This window comes from Carcharhinus amblyrhynchos, chromosome 19, assembly GCF_965287045.1.
Source record: "Carcharhinus amblyrhynchos chromosome 19, sCarAmb.v2.hapA, whole genome shotgun sequence".
Taxonomy (NCBI): domain Eukaryota; kingdom Metazoa; phylum Chordata; class Chondrichthyes; order Carcharhiniformes; family Carcharhinidae; genus Carcharhinus; species Carcharhinus amblyrhynchos.
The window spans coordinates 16,152,688-16,172,957 of NC_137342.1; the positions used below are offsets into that span (position 1 = coordinate 16,152,688).

Consider the following 20,270-nt stretch of genomic DNA (forward strand, 5'->3'; position numbering starts at 1 on the left):
AGCAAACATGTTTTTGGTTGCATTTACAGTCAAAAGTGGAATTTTCAGTCCACACGTGATGATATCTCAAATTGCCTTGACAGAAGTATGATTTATTCTCACTATATTTGTATTAGATTCAGTTGCTGAATGTAAGCAATCACATCTTTGTATTTGTTGCAGATGCCTATGCAAAACAACATTGCTCCATGCTGCTTAACCACAACAGCATTTTTGGTAAATGCCATTCGTTAGTGGATTACCAAAAATACTACGAGGTAAGTGGGAACATTTTGCAAGAATGTGTGAGTGAATACATTTCAGAATCAAAAATCAAATGAAATGGCACAGTCTTTGGACAAAATTCTCTTCTCTCATTGTCAGCATTTCCCTTGGAGGTGGCTGACATCGCGTCACCACCGTTGGTGGGATTCTCTCAACCCACTTCTGTCATTGGGAATTCCATCAGTGTGAATGGCCAGGGAATCCTGGCCTATATTTAACACCTGTGGAACACTAAATGGGGACATGGATTAAACAAGATATAAGATGGTCCGATAATTATTTGATAAATTACTGGCAGTAAAATGTATTACGAAAATCAGGCATTTATTGTAGAAGGGAGAATATTCCTTCAGTACGTTAATGTGTGAGTTATATTCCTATGGTTGCTGCCAGCAAGAATGGAGAATTTGGCACTCAGCCAAATTTCCATTCACATCAGCGAGACCAGAGAATCCCAGCTGTGGGTGAGGTCGGAAAAGTCCGGCCTATTTCTCAAATATTAAAGTAACTCATGCAGAGGAGTCTATAAGGGAAGGTAATATGCTGAGCTAACAATTCAGGGCGTTATTTCAAAAATTAATTTCTCCCCCACCAAAGCTGCACCACTTATAAAATCCCAAAGAATGCAAGGAACTTAAAAGCCGGGATTCTTTGGAATTCTCTGTTCCTGCGGGTAGTAGCCCCCCACCACCACCACCATCCCCATCCCCAACCACAGGTTTCCAGGCTGCATTGGGTTGCTCCAATGGCAAATCCCATTGACAACTGCAGGACCAGAGGTTACACATGTTTTATTAGTCACTTGACAATGTCACTTGGAATTTTATGGTAAATGGAATGATACTGATACAGACAAACACACGTCACCTGTTGGTCCATTACACCAGGATGCATTGTGGGGAAAAATAGAGTAGAAGTCATCAAAAACTTTCAAAAATAACATAGGAAATGAAAGAGCCTACTGCCAGGTCTCCAATAGGGCCCACCTGTTTCAAGCAAGAGGGTCTGTGTAATAAATGAATTTGTATTGTGTTAATAGGATTCCAGTTACTGCACTAACTCAGAACTGGTGGAAGTCTGCATTGTGTCATTTTACTTCTGTGGTCCCCTGAGCAGCACAAATGCTTGCAAATAAACAATCCAGGCTGCTATTGCCCAGGCACCTCACACTCCACCCTCTGTGACCATGATGCCCTCACAGCTCATCTTGCAGCAGTCATCACAGCTTGATAAAGAGCCACAATTTAGCAAGTTGCTTCATGCCACCTCTTTGGTGTACAACCTGATGGCAAGCCATTAAAACCATCAGGACCTTCTCATGGGCAGAATGGACAGACAATAAGTGCACTCCAACAGTCGATTCGACCCCGATATGCTTTGAAAAATTATTTGACTTTGAGCACATTCTGGCATTGTGATTTTGTGATTCGATTAACTCTAGAGATTTGCAAAATATGCATTAAGTTACCAAAGATAAAGAAAATGATCATTTTAATTGCATTTGCTTTAAAGATGTGTAAGAGCTCCATCTGCACCTGTCAGAATGTTGATCACTGCATCTGTGCTGCAATCGGAGCCTATGTTCATGCATGTGCAGAAAGAGGTGTCCTCCTGAAGAAATGGGCTGGAAATATTTGCAGTAAGTTGGAATATCTATCTTTCATAGAATTTTGCACCAGTTTCTGCAGACAGAATTATTTGCTTGAACACAATTTATAGAATTTACAAATGAACATATGTTTATTGATGCCTAGAGCCCATATCTGTACGGTTATCGATTGATGATGTGCCCTTATATCTGCACATTTCGTTTCTTTTTTTTTGTGAAAACGCACTCGAATTTGACAGGAATTTCTTCCCTGATGGATTCAAGATTTAAAAGATAACGGGTTTAAGATCTTCATGTAATAAATTAGTACTACAGTAACTACTTCAGAAAATTGGTCCTTTTCGTTCTTCAATCTGACATCTGAATTGGCTATGTTACATGCTTCTGCACTGTTTTCAGCCATGTTCATGAGATCAGCAGGGTGCTTTGGGTCACTGAGTGAGCTAGATAAACTAGAAAATAGTGTGAGAACATTGTTGAATTGTTTTTTACCTGAATCGTTGAATACACCATATTTATCTGTGACAATTTGAATGTTATTTTAGGGATATATCATAGGTTGGTTAAAAATTATTGGATCATTGTTTTCTATAGAATATGATTGGCAAAACATTTTGGTGGAGTTCCTGGAAAGAAACTGAAGCTGGAGAGAACGAGGTTTTATGTAGTGTGATTGTTGGAAAAGGAAAGTAGAAAATGACAAATTGGGTAGAGTGACATTTGACCAATTCAGAAGAAAACTAACCAATTGTCAGAACTTTTTTTTAAAGTTTATTTATTAGTGTCATGAGTAGGCTTACATAAACACTGTAATGAAGTTACTGTGAAAATTCCTAAGTAGCCACACTGTGCCACCTGTTCGGGTACACTGAGGGAGAATTTAGCATGGCCAATGCACCTAACCACTACATCTTTCAGACTGTGGGAGGGAGTCAGAGCACCCGGAGGAAACCCATGCAGACACGGGGACAACACACTAACTCCACACAGACAGTGATTCAAGCTAGGAATCGAACTCAGGTTCCTGGCACTGTGAGATAGCAGTGCTAACCATTGTGCCACCATGCTGTGTTTTGTAAGCAGCAAAATCTGAGAACCTCTCATATAAATATAACAAAATTTGATTTTATTCAGGGGAGATCCTTAACTAAAATAGGCCCCAGTTAGTGAAGCGATTACCACATGTAGGTGGAAATAAACTGCCAATTGAAAGCTTTCAGCAGACATTTTCATTGTGGAATAAAATGTATTGACTGTTGATGGTTTTTTAAAATGTAGTTATTTAATTATTTAAATGATAAATGCCAGGCCAGCATTTATTGCATAACTCAACTACCTTTGAGAAGGTGGAGGTAATCGTCTTCTTGAACGTCTGTATCCCCTATAGCGCAGTGTGTTTCTCGGTGCTGAATGATAAGAAGTTAAAGATGAAAGATGAATGCTGATATATTTCCATGCCAGGATGGTGTAATCTTGATATTCTCAAGCCCTTGTCTAGCTAGATGGGAAAGGTCACAGATTTGGAAGTTGCTGTCGTTGGACTCTTAATGAGTTGTTTCAGTGCATCTTGTAGATGATATACACTGCTGCCACTATGTGCTGATGAAGGAAGGGATGACTCTTTAGATAGTGGATGGGGTGCCGATCAAGCAGGTTGGTTTCCCCTTGTTCATGTTGAGTGTCTTGCATGAACGTAGGTAGGAATCAGTTGATGTTAAAATCAGATCAGCCGTGGTACAAAAAACAACAAAGAACAAACCAGCACGGGAAACAGGCCCTTCGGCCCAACGAGCCCACGCCGCCGCATCACCCTACACCTATTCTACCCTGCATATCTACGAATGGAACCCCTAACTTAGCCAGATTCAGGGGAGAATAGTGTCAATTTGGTAAAACCAATCAGCCTAAGAGCACATCTTTGGGGTGTGGGAGGAAACTGGAGCGCCCGGAGGAAACCCACGCAACCACAGGGAGAATGCGCAAACTCCCACAGACACAGGCCCAAATCCATGTATCTGCACAGCTAGCAGTGCTAGTCACCAAGTTGTTGCAGCGCCCGTCTACCGGTCCAGGATCAAGCACACACACCGACACGAAGTGCTAGGCCACTCCCGGATCTTCCAAGAGCAGCCCACGCACGACCCACCGTGTGCATGCCCCTCGTTTGACACGAGGTGGACCTCCACCTGCGGAATAAAAAGACAAAAACGTTAATCTTACATGCCTGCTTTTCCGGTGTCTCCCGAGGTTCTAACCTTATTTAATAGCCCCTACCATAACCCTCTATCCTCGTTTTACTCATGTGCCTATCTAACTGAACCTTAAACGAGTCCAACGTTCCTGCCTCCACCACTCTACTCGGTAGCATGTTCCATACCCCCACAACTCTCTGCGTAAAGAACCTTCCTCTCACTTCCAAATTATACCTCTCCCCCCTCACCCTTAAATCATGACCTCTCGTGTTTGTACCCAGTCTAGGGAGCAGTCTCTCACTATTAACTCTATCTATTCCCTTCAGTATCTTATATACCTCTATCATGTCCCCCCTCAATCTCCGTCTTTCCAAGGAGAATAGTCCCAGTTTCTCCAACCTTTCCTCGTAACCCAGCCCCTCCATGCCAGGCAACATCCTGGTAAACCTCCTCTGCACCCTTTCCAGAGACTCCACGTCCTTCCGGTAGTAAGGTGACCAGAACTGGACTCAGTACTCCAAATGCGGTCTAACCAACGTTCTGTACAACTGAAGCATTAGACGGCAGCTTTTATACTCTATACCCCTTCCTATAAAGGCTAACATTCCATAAGTCTTCCTAACAACCTTCTCCACTTGTGACGCAACCTTCATGGATTTGTGAACCTGCACTCCCAGGTCCCTCTGTATGTCTATACTCCTAATCTGTCTACCTTTTATCACATAGCTCCTCTCTGCATTATTCCTTCCAAAATGCATCACCTCGCATTTGTCAGGATTAAATTCCATCTGCCATCTATCTGCCCAATGCACCAACCTATCTATATCCTGTTGTATCACCTGACAATCCAGTTCAGTACCCGCCAACCCTGGTCTTACTGAATGGCTGGGGATTCAAAAGGCCAAGTGGCTTACTGCCTAATTCATATAGAGATGTATGATATTGGAACTATACATATTCATACATGTGAGTATTTCACCACACTTTTCACTTGCACCCTGTGGACAGAGTTTGGGAAATCATGGGGAGAGAAACATGCCACAGAATTCTCAGTCTCTGACCTGTTCTTGCAGTCATGGCAGACTCAGTTAGGTTTGAGGTCAATAGCGATGCCCAGGATATTGATGGTAGAGCAGTCAATAATGATAATGTAATTGAATGTCAAGAGGCGAAGTTAGGCACTCTTATTGGAAATGGTCATTGCTGGTCAATTAGTTAATATTTTCCCCCGGTCAGCTCAGGCCTAGAATACACATGACTGTGTCATTATCTAAGGAATTGTGCATGAAACTGAGCTCTGTGCATTCATCAGGGGTGATTTTGAGCATTGTTGGCATAAATAGCGATGCAGGCTCAAAACCCTGCAAGAATGGGGAGACGAGGTTCTCACCAGCAGAATCTCAGTTCCTGACTTTTCCTGTCCTTTGTTGGTGACGTGACAAAGTTCACATAATTTCAATATATTTCAAAACATTTAGCATCATTAAAGGGCTTTTCAGCCACATGATCCCCGTCACTGAATATTCATACCTCGTCAAAATGACGTCACATCGCTGAGGTTTACAACAGTTAGACGAAAACGCGAATCAGTCAAGGGAACCTACTAGGGGCACCATGATAAGGCTAGGCCACGTGGGGTGGTGGAGGGGTGGGGAGGTGGAGGGGGAGAAGGACATGTTGGGCAAGTGCCCTGGGACTGCCCTTGGCACAAATTGACACTGCCATCTGTCAGTGCAAATCTGGCAGTGCCAATCTGTACCCTGTATGCTTGGTCATTTTGCCATATCATGACAAATGAATCAAATGGGCCATTGATAGTCAAAGTGGGATCCTCAGGAGGAAGCCGGAGTGAATCATCTACTCAGCACATCTAGCTGAAGGTGGTGGAGAATGCTAAAGGCAAAATACTATGGATGCAGGAATTTGAAGCAGAAACGGAAAATGCTGGAAGATCTCAGCAGGTATAACAGCATCTGTGGAGAGATAATGGAGCCAATGTTTCGAGTCTGGATGACCCTTCTTCAATGCTGAATGAAGGGCCAGGGTCTGACAAAGGACCATCCAGACTTGAAACGTTGGGCTGGATTTTACCATCGTGTTGTGCCCGTTTTCGAGCGCGAAAACTTGATAAAGTTGGGTGTGAGGAGAATAGCGTGATCCGTGCCCGCCACCGCGCCAGTTCTTCCTTTACCAGGGCCCAAAAATGGCCACGACAGCTTTACCGCACTCCCCCCTTCACCACCTCATTCACCCATCTGGGATTGGTGCAAAACAGGCATGCTCTATATAAGTCTGATACTGGTGCTTCATTAGTGAGGATTAGTGAGGAGGTGAATGCCTAGCGTCTGATGGGTCTCTGCTTGAGATCAGTTGGGCAGGAGGGTCCGCTGCCACTCTGCCTGAGATTAGTGGGGGTGGAAGGGCATCCGCTGCCACTCTGCCTGAGATCAGTGGAGGGGAAGGAGGAGTCAGCTGCCACTCTGCCTGACTTCAGTGAAGGAGAAGGGGGATCTGCTGCCACCCTGTCTGAGATCAGTGGGGCAGGGGGAGGGGAAAGGTAACTGAGAAGCTATTGATTTGGGTGGTGGGGCAGTGGGGGATAAGGGGGAGGTGGGGCAATGTCTGTGGGGATTGGGGGGACGCATTATTTGGCCTGGGAGGGATGTGACAGGGAGCATCATTCTATCATTTTTTTTCTGCCCATGCGCAGTTGGAGGTGCCAATCGGAGCTGCAGGATTTCAGGTGTGTTAAATCCCGCCCACAGGCTTGTGCAGTGTGATCCAGACTCGCTGGTATTTTTTCAGGCAGAGTGCATATGGGGTGCCTCAGAACGGATTTAAAAGTTGGATCTGAAACATTCCCAATTTCAAGTCTGCTCAGCACTTAGAATCAAAATAGTAAAATAGGGCCCGTTAGCTCTGTTCTCTCTCCACAGATGTTGTTAAACCTGCTGAGATTTTCCAGCATTTTCTGTTTGTGGCGGAGAATGCTTCTTGCTTACCTTTCACTTTCATCAGTATTCTACTGTAATCTGATACTAGTGGTGTCTGTTTCTAGATACAACTTGTGAGAAGAACCAGGTTTTTGACCATAACATGAAAGCCTGCAAGCGGACCTGCAGATTTCTGGGCAAAACTGACTTCACCTGTAGCGTTAACGATGTTGCCGTTTACGGATGTGGCTGTCCTGATGGAAAATATATGGATGAAAATGGGCTCTGTGTTGATAAGGGAGACTGCTCATGTTACTACAAGGGCATGTACATTGCATCTGGAGAGAGCGTTGATGACTGGTAAGCATACTTGTCACGATGTACCAAAGTTGTACCATTAAACATATGAAAAGAGATCCTTATCTTTTCTCTCTTTAGTTTTTGTATAGAAGGAGTCATTACTTGCCATCTGGTTTCTTCCACAACGCAAAGTCCAGGTAAATTATTGATATCTTCTAAAGCTGTCATTACTGGAAGCGTGATTTAGACCTGTATGAGACAATTTCCTGCATTTTCTGTTTCGTTAGGGTGTCCTGTGGGTAAGGAATATCTTAATTGTTCAAGGGCTGGAAACGAAGATCAGAAACACTGTGGGAAAAAATGCAGCAACTTGAATTTACCATGTGTAAGTGACGTCCAACAATACATGCTTGTAAAGAGTCCATACATACTTGCATACAACATAGAAGAGGAACATAAAATATTTCAACAAGTGATTCCAAACAATGGGAGATATATTTCGATCTGTTGACAGAGATAGAACAAAATTCTCTCGTTACATCGTGAAGTTTTGCAAGACAATTTTTCATGATCACCGACTTATAACTTCTGGAAATGCATAGATTCTAGAGTAATCTCCATGGTTACAAAGATAGTAAATATAATCCAGCTGTTTAAGGAGGGAAGCAGAAAGCAGGGAGCTCCAGACTGGTTAGCTTCAGATTAATGATAATGACAGGAATAGGACCTAAGGGCACTTAGAAAATCATAATATGATGAGGCAGGGAAGCATGTGCTCATGAAGAGGAAATTATATTTGACAGTTTTTTAAGGGTGTAGAAAGGAGGGAATCAATGGATGAAATATTTTTAAGCCAGGAGTTTACGGCCCCGCCTGTAGATGCAGTGTGACCAATTTAAATTGCTGTTTGCTCCAGCAGGACTGAATGTTTTGCCAGTTGGGAGGGGTTTTAGAGAATTGCTACACATTGAGTAGTATATTAGCGATAAGGTGTAATACATTAGCATGGATTGAGGATTGGTTAATGGATAGAAAACTATGAGTATGAATGGTTCATTTTCTAGTTGGCAGATAGTAATTAGTTGAGTGCCACAAGGTTTTGGCTTTGGCCCTGAGCTATTTATGATCCACATTAGTAACTTAGATGAGGAGACTGAGTGCAATGTACCTAAGTTTGCTGATGACACTAAACTATGTGGGAAAATATGTTGTCAGCTGGACATAAGGGGCTTCAGAGAGATAGCACCTTGTCGAATGATTGGGTTAGAAGGTGGCAGAGTACAATGTGGAAAAATGTGAAATTGTCTACATCGGTAGGAAGATTAGAAAGGCAGAATATTTTTTAATGGGTGAAACTGCTAAATATGAGGAGCGATTTGGAACCATCACATAGAGCTAACATCGAGGTATATCAAGGAATTAGAAAGATAACTTGTATTTAAATCTAATTTGCAGCGGGTTGATGACTAAGAGGAAAGAGATTTTTCTGAAATTATTTAATAATTTGATGAAAACACAAGTGGAGTACTCTATATTGTTTTGGTCTTCTTAAGGAAGGGCAAAATTGCCTTGGAGGAGGTGCATGAAGGTACATTAGGTTGATTCTTGGGATGAAACAGCTGTCTTATTAGGAGCAATGGCACAGAATAGACCTGTATTCTTTGGAGTTTAGAAGAATAAGATGTAATAATAATAATAATGTCATTGTTGAAATGTATAAAATTCTTAGATCATGAGTTTAGTATCGGGGGCTTGAAGGATTTGATAGGTGGTCGGGGAGCATGAGGTGGCATGGAAGTATTTCCTCATATGCCCTACGCTAAGCTCTGAAATTTCCATGTCCGTCAATCCACTGTACATGTGCTAGAAACAATGAACACCATGTATAGTAGCATGTGTACAACTTGAGACTTGGCTAACAGCCCAAGTTGTTATTACAATAGCTGTACACCAGAGGGAACATTGTTCGATTGGCAGCTCAGACTCCCTAATCTCCGGTCATTCTCACAAGTTTGTTGACACAAATTCCAAGGATTCTGAAGGCCTGGAAAGAAGGTGCAGAACTTGGCATAGGGGGCACGAGAGGACATAGGAGTTGACTCCATGAAAATTGCATTGGAATAGGGCATGCCTATCCTCACAATGGAGCTGATCTGTTCAGGAATGCCAGTTGTGGGCACTTGACAAAATCATGCTTTAAAGGCATTGCTGAAAATTCAACAGCCTAGAATTGGGATTGGAATTCCCAGAATGGGAATCTGCCTGCGATTTTTAAAGGGCTCCCAAGCCAACCCGACTTGGTTAAAATTCATGGTTTCAGGATAAGAAGCTGGTCATTTAAAAATGGCATGAGAAGAAGTTTCTTCACTCAGAACATTATGAATCTCTGAAATTCTGTACCGTGACTCATTATAGTCAAGACTAGGATATGGGGAAAAGTGGAGTTTAACCACCTAAACCATGAATGCTTATTAAATGTCTGAAGGGGCTTTGAGGGTTCATGTAGGCTGGCTCTTGCGACTATTAAAGTGTGTGTGCGTATGTGCATGTTTTCTTTATGCAGTAATTGCAACCTAAGTACGGCATCATTGATAAGCGTAAGTTTATATATTTTTCATGTTACTTGACATCAATATTAAACAATAGAGGATTGACTGAGGAATTTCTCCTTTCTAACAGCCAGACCCATGTGTTCCTGGCTGCGTCTGCCCAGTTGGTAAAGCTGAAGATGAAAATGGAAAGTGTGTACTGCAGGAAAAATGCCCTTGTTTATTTGAAGGAGAGAGTCATACTGAAGGACAAGAAATCATAAAGGATTGCAACAAATGGTGAGATTCAACATATGTCAAAATTGATAAATTGCCAATGTTAAAGGCACCTTAATGTTGTAGAACCCAATATATTTGTTTTTTATGCTACAGCACCTGCCTGGGCGGAACTTGGAATTGTACTCAGAAACAATGTCCAAAGACCTGCAAGGTTTATGGTGAAGGCCATTACACAACATTTGATGTGATGCGCTACACCTATGAGGGTAACTGTGAATATATATTTGTTCAGGTAAGTCACCATGGTTAAATACTTGACTTCCTAATAGTAAGAAATGAATTATGTCTTTGCATTGATTTTAGTTGTGGCTACATTAAGATCCTAAGCAGATATTACAATTCCTGAAGATCCCTGAAGAATAGTGATATGGTGCAGACACAAAAATAAAAGCCTTGATATGAGCATATAGGTAAAGAATCGCTGAGCAGGCTGAATTGTGCAGCCCTGCAGAGCAGAGGTGGCTTTTGAGGTGGTCAGGGATGAGCTGTGGCGGGGGAAGGTGGGGGGAGCGGAATGGGGCGGGGGGGGGGTGGTTATACTCTGGAAATTTGTAACACTGCATGTCATGTCAACTTCATGATGCTTTTCCACCGCCTTGAACTTTTGCCAGAGGTGGGCTCTCACACACACACACACACACACACACACTCTTGCTCTCTCTCTCTCTCTCTCTCTCTCACTCACACTCTGTCACTCTCTCACTCACACTCTGTCACTCTCTCACTCACACTCTGTCACTCTCTCACTCACTCCCTGGGAGATGGGGGAGTTGCTTTCATAATGGGATGTCAGAAATTAATAGAAATTAGAAGCAGAAGTAGGCAAATTGAGCCTTTCAAGCCTGCTCTGAGAATCAATCAGATCATGGCTGATCTCTCCTTGGTGTCAAATCCACCTCCCCATCTGTTCCCATATCCCCTTAGCCCTTTTTTTCATTAGAAATATATTTATCTCCTTTTGAAACCATTCAACGATTCAGACTCCACCGCACTATGGAGAAGCAAGTTCCACAAATCCATTACCCTCTGTGAGAAATAGTTCATCCTCTTCTCATTTTACCTTTACCTTAAAGCACTCATCAACAGCAAATAGCAAAACTGTGGTCCACTCATATCGCAGCTTGCCATTGAATAATGAAAGTATGGAGCTGGCAGGCTCTGATGGCCTTACTGCGCTTTGTTTTCCATCTGCTCCAATGATGCTGACTGTGGTTGCATTGCCACCCTTTTTGACTTTTATGTATGTGTGTAATCTTTCAGAGTTTATGAGCATTAGTCCTGTGGAAGTCAGCTTTCATAGAAGCATTTGATTCAGAAGGGGCTATTCAGAGCATTGTGCTCATGTCAGCATTTGAAAGAACAATCCAATTAATCCCATCCCACTTCCCTGCACCTTCCCCACATCCTTAGAAATTATTCCTCTCTAGAAATTGATCTAATTCCCTTTTAAAGTTACAATTTAAAGTTAAGGGCAGCACAGTGGCACAGTAGTTAGTACTGCTGCCTCACAGCGCCAGGGAGCCATGTTCACTTCCAGCCTTGGGTCACTGTTTGTGTGGAGTTTGCATGTTCTCCCCGTGCCTGCTTCAAGTTTCCTTCCATGTCCAAAGATGTGTGGGTTCAGTTGATTGGCTATGATTAATTGTCCCAAAGTGATTAGGAGGGGCAATTAATCATGGCCAATCAATCATATGTGGGGTTGTGGGGATAAGGGCCTGGGTGGGATTGTTGCCAGTGCAGACTCGATGGGTCAAATGGCCTCTTTCTGCACTGTAGGCATTTTATGATTCTAACTGAACTTGCTTTCATTAGTATTTGAATGAGTGCATTTCAGATCAGAACAACTCACTGCATTAAGCAAGATTCCCTCATCAACACCATCATCCCAGCTTTTTTCCAATTAATCAGTTTGAACAGAATGACATTTCATCACTTTTTAGCAGCAGGACCAAGGCACAGTGGTCTGCTGGCCTCAGTGCTTCAGTGTGAGAGAGAGGCATAAACAGCAATTGAGGCCACAAGGGTATCTCAGCAGTCCCTGGGGAATGGGGGTGGGGAGAATTTTAGTTGACAGTCTGGACACCTGCTGAGGTAAGTTTGGGAGTGACTGGCAACAGCCTTACTATTTGACACGGAGCTGGGAAGGACATAACAGTTTCTCCTGGGTCCACATTCAAGTAAATACTTACTAAATGCTTGCAGTTCCAGATTAGCATATTTAAGGAGCCGTACGTCTGTTTTAGGCTGACTTAGAATCATAGAATCCCTACAGTACAGATGGAGGCCATTTGGCCCATGGAGCCTGCACTGACAAGAATTCCACCCTTTCTCCGCAACCCACATATTTACCTTGCTAATCCCCCTGAAACTAGGGTCAATTTAGAATGGCAATCAACCTAACCTGCACATTTTAGGACTGTGGGAAGAAACTGTAGCACCTGGAGGAAACCCATGCAGACCTGGGGAGAACATGCAAACTCCACACAGTCACCCAAGTCAGCAACCAAGCTGCGATCCCTGGCACTGTGAGGTAGCAGTGCTAACCACTGTGCCATCCACTTCTGCGGTATCTCTGCAGTGACTGGGCACTGTAAATGCACTCCCTAAATTGGAGCTGTGCACATGTTTTCTGTCAGGGAAACTGGCACAGTGACAATACTAAAATATAACAATGGATTATTGTTGAAATTGTGTCGAGTACTCTTTTCATTGTACTGTTGTACACTGGAGTAATATTAATACTATAGTAATATTAATTGTTGAAGTGTTTAAGCCATTTGAAAATATACAGAATATACTTAGTGGGACATACGTATTTAAAGCTACCTTCATTTTCAGGACCATTGCAAGGGCAAGAAAGGCACATTCCAAATTCTAATGGAAAATGTTGCATGCTGTGAAGATGGAGTGACATGTTCCAGGAACATCAAAATTCTATTTGAGGTATATTTTCTAATTTACAATTATTAGGTAGTTAAGTTGCTATTTTAGTAAATTTGTATTTTCCAAAATACAAATTTCATTTGGGACCACTAATACTCTTGTACATTATAAAGCATCATGTTTTCAAATCCATTTGTCTCTTATAGGATAAAGAACTAATTTTGGAAGATGGCAAAGTAAAAGTTCTAAAAGACGTTAGTCAGAAAGGAAAATGCTCGGAAGATTCCTATTCACTCCACACTGTTGGGTTGTATCTAATCCTTACATTCTCTAATGGGATCACTGTGATTTGGGACAAACACACAAGACTCACAGTCACATTGGATGCACAATGGAGGGTAAGTGTAGTTTTGAGTTCAAATATTTTCTCTTACTAATGCCTTTTGATTCTTCACCATTTCTGAAAGCAGACAAATTGATGTAACTTGTAACCAAATGCGAGTTTGACATGAAGGACCCTATTTTACCATTTTGATTCAAAGTGCTGGGAGGACTTGGAACTAGAAGTGTTTCATATCCAATTTTTACACCCAATCTAAAATGGAGGTGCCTCCATATGTACTGTACCTACAAAAATACCAGCAAGTCCAGATTGCGCTGCAGAAGCCCATGGGCGTGGCTTATCTTGACCGAAATCCTGCAGCTCCGATCGACTCATGTGCAGAAAAAATAGATAGAATCCTGCACCCCTCCCACATCCCTCTTGGGCCAGATAATGTTTCCCCCAGGCCCCATAGACATTGCCCCATCCCCATAACATTACTGACCCCTTATCCCCCATATCCCCCACCACCCAGACTGATCGCAGGCCCTTCCCCCTTCCTCCCTACTGATCTCAGGCAGAGTGGCAGCAGACCTCCCTTTCCACCCCACTGATCACAAGCAGAGTGGCAGCGGACCACCCTTTCACCACACCCCCCCACATCACCGATCTCAAGTGGAGAGCCATCAGATGTTTGGCACTTACCTCCTCACTACCCCTCACTGACGGAGTGCCTGAATTGGACTTATATGCTTTGCACTGATTCTGAATGGGCAAATACAGTGGTAAAGAGGGAAGTGCTGGTAAGGTTGGGCTTGAGGACCATTAAGTCAATTTAAATGCATACAAATGCATTTAAATGGCTGTTGCGCCCATTTCTTGCGTAATCCCGATCTCCGCCATTTTCAAGTCTTGGTAAAGGGGGAACCAGCACGGAGACGGGCACCGATCATCTTACTCGCCTCACGCCTGACTTTAGCAAGTTTTCACACCCAAAAACAGGAGCAACACAATGGTAAAAGGGTTATTAGTCAATTGGTTATCTGAGTGATATAAAGAGAAATATTGTGCTGAAATTGTATTTGAACAATCAGTTGAATATCCAAATACTTAGCATAAATGAATATGAAGCAGCCCATGTCCAAATGCAACATGACTTGGACCAAATCCAGGCTTGGAGTGACAAATGGAAAATAACATTTGGGCCACGTAAATGCCATTTCCAGTGAGAGAAAATCCCTTGATACCCCTCGATGCTTAATGGTAATACCATCATTAAATCCCCCACTACCAACATCCTGGCAGTTACCATTGACCAGAAATTGATTACAAATGCTGTGGCTCCAAGTGTAGTTCAGAGGCTAGGAATCCTGGGGTGGGTAGCTCTCCCCTCCTGACTCCCCAAAGCTGGTCTTCCATCTACAACACATGAGTCAGAAATATTATGGAATACTTCCCACTTATTTCGATGAGTGCAGCTTTAACAACACTTAAAAAACTTGACACTATCTTGGATAAAGTAGCTCACTTGATTGGCATCCCTCCGACAAACATTCACTCCCTCCATTGCTGACAAGCTGTAGCAGCTGTCTGTACAATCTACATTTTGCACTGCAGCAACTCACCAAGAGTCCTTAGATAGCACTGTCCAAACCCATATACTCTTATCAGCTAGAAGGACAAGGGAAGCTGACACATGGGAATACCCTGCCATATCACCCGGAAGTTCCTCTTCAAAGCCCTCACCATCCTGACTTGGAAATATATTGCTGTTTCTTCATTGTTGTTGGGTCAAAATCGTCTTCTTCCACCCCAGCCCCCCAACAGCACTGTGGATGTACCTATACCACCTGCACTGTAGCAATTTAAGAAGGCAACTCACCACCTCTTCAAGGGAAATGAAGGATGGGCCATAAATACTGGCCTCACTGGTGATTCTCACATCCCGTAAAAAAGAATAAAGAAGATCATATATCTGGAGAAATTTCACTTAGTGTAGTCAGAATCTATCTCTGTGACTAGATAATGATCCAGAACTTGGTGTCACATGACTAGTAAATGCACGCCTGAAACATTTAGAAAGAAGGCAGCAAGGTCGTTAACATCTGCACTTGGGGCTTTTTCAGGTTTATAACACTAGTTTCAAAAATATTTTTCTATAAAGTAGTTAGCATTCTTCAAAATAGCTACTCCTGGCTGGAAAGGCTAGAACTAGGTATCATGTTGTCGGTATAAGGGCTAGGCTATTTAGAACTGGAATGAGAAAATCTTTCTTCACTCAGAGTATTGGAAATCTTTGGGATTTTCTATCTCACAGCTCTGTAGATGGGCTCAGTCATATATATAACTTTTACAGTTGAATCTATTTAAGACTAATATTGGAAGATTATTGGGCTCTAAGGGAATCAAAGGAACATGAGGATAAGATGGGAAAATAGAGAAAAGGTAGAAGGACAGCCATGAATGTCTTGAATACTGAACCTGGCTTGAGACCCATATGGCCTTCTACTTCTTCTGTATCTGTTTTTCTTACAGATTGAATATACTAATATTGTTGCATTGCTGAACTTCTTCTTGTCATCTTGGAACCATGTTTGGGATCCAAACTTATATATGTCTTTTATTCATTGGAGAAGAAGTTCAGCAATGCAACAATATTAGTATATTCTATCTGTAAGAAAAACAGATACAGAAGAAGTAGAAGGCCATATGGGTCTCAAGCCAGGTTCAGTATTCAAGACGTTCATGGCTGTCCTTCTATATTTTCTCTATTTTCCCATCTTATCCCCATTTTCCTTTGATTCCCTTGGAGCCCAAAAATCTTCCAATATTAGCCTTAAATAGATTCAAATGTAAAAGTTATATATATGACTGAGCCCATCCACAGAGCTGTGAGATAGAGAATCCCAAAGATTTCCAATAGTCAGAGTGAAGAAATGTTTTCTCATTCCAGTTCTAAATAGTCTATCCCTTATACCGACAACATGTCACCTCGTTCTAGCCTTTCCAGCCAGGAGTAGCCTGGCTGTCAAAGACTCTAAGAATGTTACACATTCATTGTGATTATTTATCACTCTTCTAAACCCCAGGGAATGTAGTTCAATTTGACTCAGTCCTTTGTCACAGGAATCCAGTGAACTTTCATTATATCCCCTCTAAGGCCAGTATACCCTTCTTTAGGTAATGACATCAAAATTGCACACATTTCCCCATGCCTGACCTTGCCAAAGCCTTGCATAACTGCAGCATAATGTCCCTACTCTTGTATTCCAATGTATGATGGGAGGCAGAGAACAACATTAATGACTCAACTAAATTTGAGAAGTAAATTGTACTGTAAAGCTCTGAAGAAGCAACTGAAATAAGAATGTGCATTCAAATTTCTAGCATACTCTCAGAAGTAAATTAACCTGCATGGTGTCAGATATTTGCAGATTAGAACAAAATAATTAGGTGCTAATGAATAGGTAACAGATTTTATGACCCCAGTCAAGGGACGTAAATGCAATCCAGCAACAACTAGTCCACAGAAATCAAAATATGATTTTCCCAGTTTTCTGTCTTTGTTTCGCAAAGATGCTGGACTGTGTCACAGAAGGATTTGTTCCCACTTAATGCTCTGGGTCAATTGGTTATTTTTTCAAGGTGACCCTAAAGAAGAGAGGTCAGCAGGTTTGTTGGCGAGTCAAACCCAGTATTAACACGGCCTTTGCCTGTTGCCACCAGTTAATGGTCAGCTGTGACAATCCAACTTGATGTTCTTCCCTGTCTCTTTGCCTAGCCCAGCAATGCAAAACTCATGTTGCTGCCATATCTGCTGAGATGGGCTACCTGAGCACAGATAAGTGATGATGCAACGATCACAGTGATTAAATGGTTTCTCAGATTAATGGTCTTCCTCTGTCGACAGGTAGTTCTGACCTCCAGAGCATGTCTGACAAAAGTAGTTTATTCCGAAGATTTATTTTGAAATGTTAGATTAGTATCCTTAATTTTTTTTTGATTATTTGCAACTTTCATACCAGAATAAAGTATGTGGCCTTTGTGGAAATTTCAATGACGACACGGAAGATGATCTCACAACAAAATCTAATTCCATCGTGAAAAACATCATTGAATTTGGAAACAGTTGGAAATCTGCACAGTCCTGCTCTAATACAATGAATCAGACTTTCCCTTGTGACAGAAACCCATTTTGTCTTCCATGGGCACAGAGAAAATGTGCCATAATTAAAGATGCTAACGAAGTGTTTAAAAAGTGTCACAATAAGGTAAGAAACTTTGTTCCAAGTGTATCATTGCAACTTTGACAATTATTGATGATATATTTAAAGCCATAAAAACAAATTATTTGAGTGAAAATAACAAGAGTGCACTTGCGTGTATACCACGGCTAAGCCACTTAGCTACACAACATTGGACGCTGAGCAAAAATTTATCATGAGCAATCCAGCTAACCTGCGCATCCTTTGATTATGGAAAGGAAACTGGAGCACCAGGAGGAAACCAACATAGATACGGGAGAATGTGCAAACTCCACACACGGACGGTTAACCAAGGCCGGAATTGAACATAGGTCCCTAGCGCTGTGAGGCAGAAGTGTTAACCACTGTCCGTTGTGCTCTCCTAGACTTGTCTGAAATTTGTAAGGGATCAGGGAAGTCTATCTGCATTTGGGCCTACTGGGGTAATTAATGGTGACCTCAGGGCCTCATCTTAGGGTATTCTATCCATGCCAGGAAGGATTCATGACATGTGGGATGCCTGACAATTTTATCTGCATTGGCTGGTTATGAGCAAGTGGGTGGACCTCCTTTGGGGGCCCTCAACCTATCAAAAATACTGCTCCACCAAATCCATATCATTCCACCCACTCCCTACCTCCTTCCCAGCCTCTGAAACTAGCCTTCCGCCCTTTCTAATACTTTCACACCCCCCCCCTCCCCCAAATCCTGGATATGCCTGGTCTCTTCAGCACTGAGGACTGCCTGTAGATCTGGAGTGCCCCACTACTCCTGATGGCTGGTGCCAGTTGGCTGGCAGTTCTTAGAGGTGGGACTTTCATTCAAGGAAGGGCTGAAATCTCACCTTAAAGCTATCTACATTACTCCCGGCATTAACTTTCTGTGGGGAACCATTGTTTATGAGGCTGACATTAGCAAACATTTTTTGCAAAAAATGCTGAGTTGATTACCTTAATATGCCTCTTCCTGAGGTTCCCTTGACATTATCCAGCCAATATATTTCACTTCCCTTGATCTTAAGGAGTGGTTGAGTAAACTGAAGACAAACAAAGGCTATGGATCCTGGCAATATACTGGCTGAAATACTAACTACCTGAGTTCAGAACCATCTGCCATTTTAGCTGACCTGTCATAATGCTGCATTGACAATGTTCCCCACACAACAATGTGAAAAACTTACCATATTCACAAAGATAGGACAATCTATTTCAGTCAAAAATGACCTTATCAGTCTCCATTGGTAAGGCAGTGGAAGGAAAAATAACTTGTGCCATTAAACAACATCTAGCTCCATCTCCCATAACCTGCTCATCAACACAGTTCAGATTCTAGAACAATAATTCACTTGCAGATCACTTTCGCATCACAGCCTTTACTGGGGTATCAATATAAGAACTGAATACCAGAGGGAACATGGCAGTAGCTGCCAAAGAGCATGAAGGCAACATTTGATTAATTTTGCATCAATGAGTTCCAGCACACTTGAGTTCAGTACTAGCCAGGGAGAGAATATTTACATTTCCAGAGTCTTTCCAGATACAATGTATGGTGGTCGCTTTTTTGGTGCAAGCCAATTACTCGATACCCAAGTTATCCTTTTAAGACTTCCTCAGTCCTCATAATCCTCTGCTACTTGCTCAACAACCTTCTGTGCACCATATTTTGAAGAGTAGGATTGTTCATTGACCAATGTTGATTTTCATTCACAACTGCCCTGATATTGAAGCAGCCTCTGCCAGCAAACAGCAGAACCTGATAATTCAGGCCTAGGCTAACAGCTCAGCTAAGTTACACACATGTGCAGCTGCCAGCTGGAAGATCTCGGTCCAGGTTAAGTATCACCTGTGAACCACACGTTGAAAAAACTGTCAATGCAAAACAAAAAAAAATACAGGGAATATTGGTTTGGAATGAGTAGCTGTAGGAAATCTTTGTATTACATTTTGTCTTTATTCTTTCTGATATGTATGCTGGGGGTATGGACAGATCAGGTGGCCCAGGATTCAAGCTCTACCCTGGGAGGAGCTTCCTTGGTCAACCTTGTGCTGATTGTGCTAGGATTAAGACAAGTTAATGTACTGTTCCAGTTAGTTTACTACCACTGACCTTGTGGTTTAAAAGGTAAAGTTTATTTATTAGTCAGAAGTAAGGCTTACATTAACATTGCAATGAAGTTACTGTGCAAATCCGCTAGTTGCCACACGCCGGCGCCTGTTCGGGTCAATGCACCTAACCAGCACATCCTTCAGAATGTGGGAGAAAATAGGAGCATCCAGAGGAAACCCATGCAGACATGGGAAGAACATGCAAACTCCACACAGACAGTGACCCAAGCCAGGGATCAAACCTGGACCCCTGGGGCTGTGAAACAGCAGTGCTAACCACTGTGCTACTGACCACATATATAATACTTGCATATGATATGAGTGTCTCTGGCAAGGCCAGCATTTGTGCAATTCCTAGTTGTACTTCAAATGAGTGGCTTGCAGGGCCATTTCAAGGGGCAATTACGAGTCAACCACATTGCTGTGGGTTTGGCATCACATGTGGGTCAGATCCAGTAAGGATAGCAGTTTTCCTTCTGTAAAGGACATTAATGAATCAGATGGGTTTTTACAACAGTCGATGAAATCTGTCATGGTCATCATTATTAAGGCTAGATTTATATTCCAGATTTTCAAATTATACTAGCTGC

At 42.4% G+C, this 20,270-nt stretch overlaps 1 protein-coding gene across 1 annotated transcript in view; it reads left to right on the plus strand.

Annotated features, from left to right (window-relative positions):
- The window catches only part of LOC145355596 (uncharacterized), a 59,191-nt gene that overhangs the window by 21,397 nt on the left and 17,524 nt on the right, over nucleotides 1–20,270 (plus strand). The window contains exons 16-25 of the mRNA XM_080207846.1: nucleotides 163–257; nucleotides 1,777–1,903; nucleotides 7,124–7,358; nucleotides 7,437–7,495; nucleotides 7,586–7,683; nucleotides 9,978–10,126; nucleotides 10,220–10,358; nucleotides 12,965–13,069; nucleotides 13,216–13,407; nucleotides 17,357–17,602. Coding sequence (XP_080063972.1) covers nucleotides 163–257; nucleotides 1,777–1,903; nucleotides 7,124–7,358; nucleotides 7,437–7,495; nucleotides 7,586–7,683; nucleotides 9,978–10,126; nucleotides 10,220–10,358; nucleotides 12,965–13,069; nucleotides 13,216–13,407; nucleotides 17,357–17,602 — 1,445 coding nt within the window. The remainder of the gene's footprint in view (nucleotides 1–162; nucleotides 258–1,776; nucleotides 1,904–7,123; nucleotides 7,359–7,436; nucleotides 7,496–7,585; nucleotides 7,684–9,977; nucleotides 10,127–10,219; nucleotides 10,359–12,964; nucleotides 13,070–13,215; nucleotides 13,408–17,356; nucleotides 17,603–20,270) is intronic.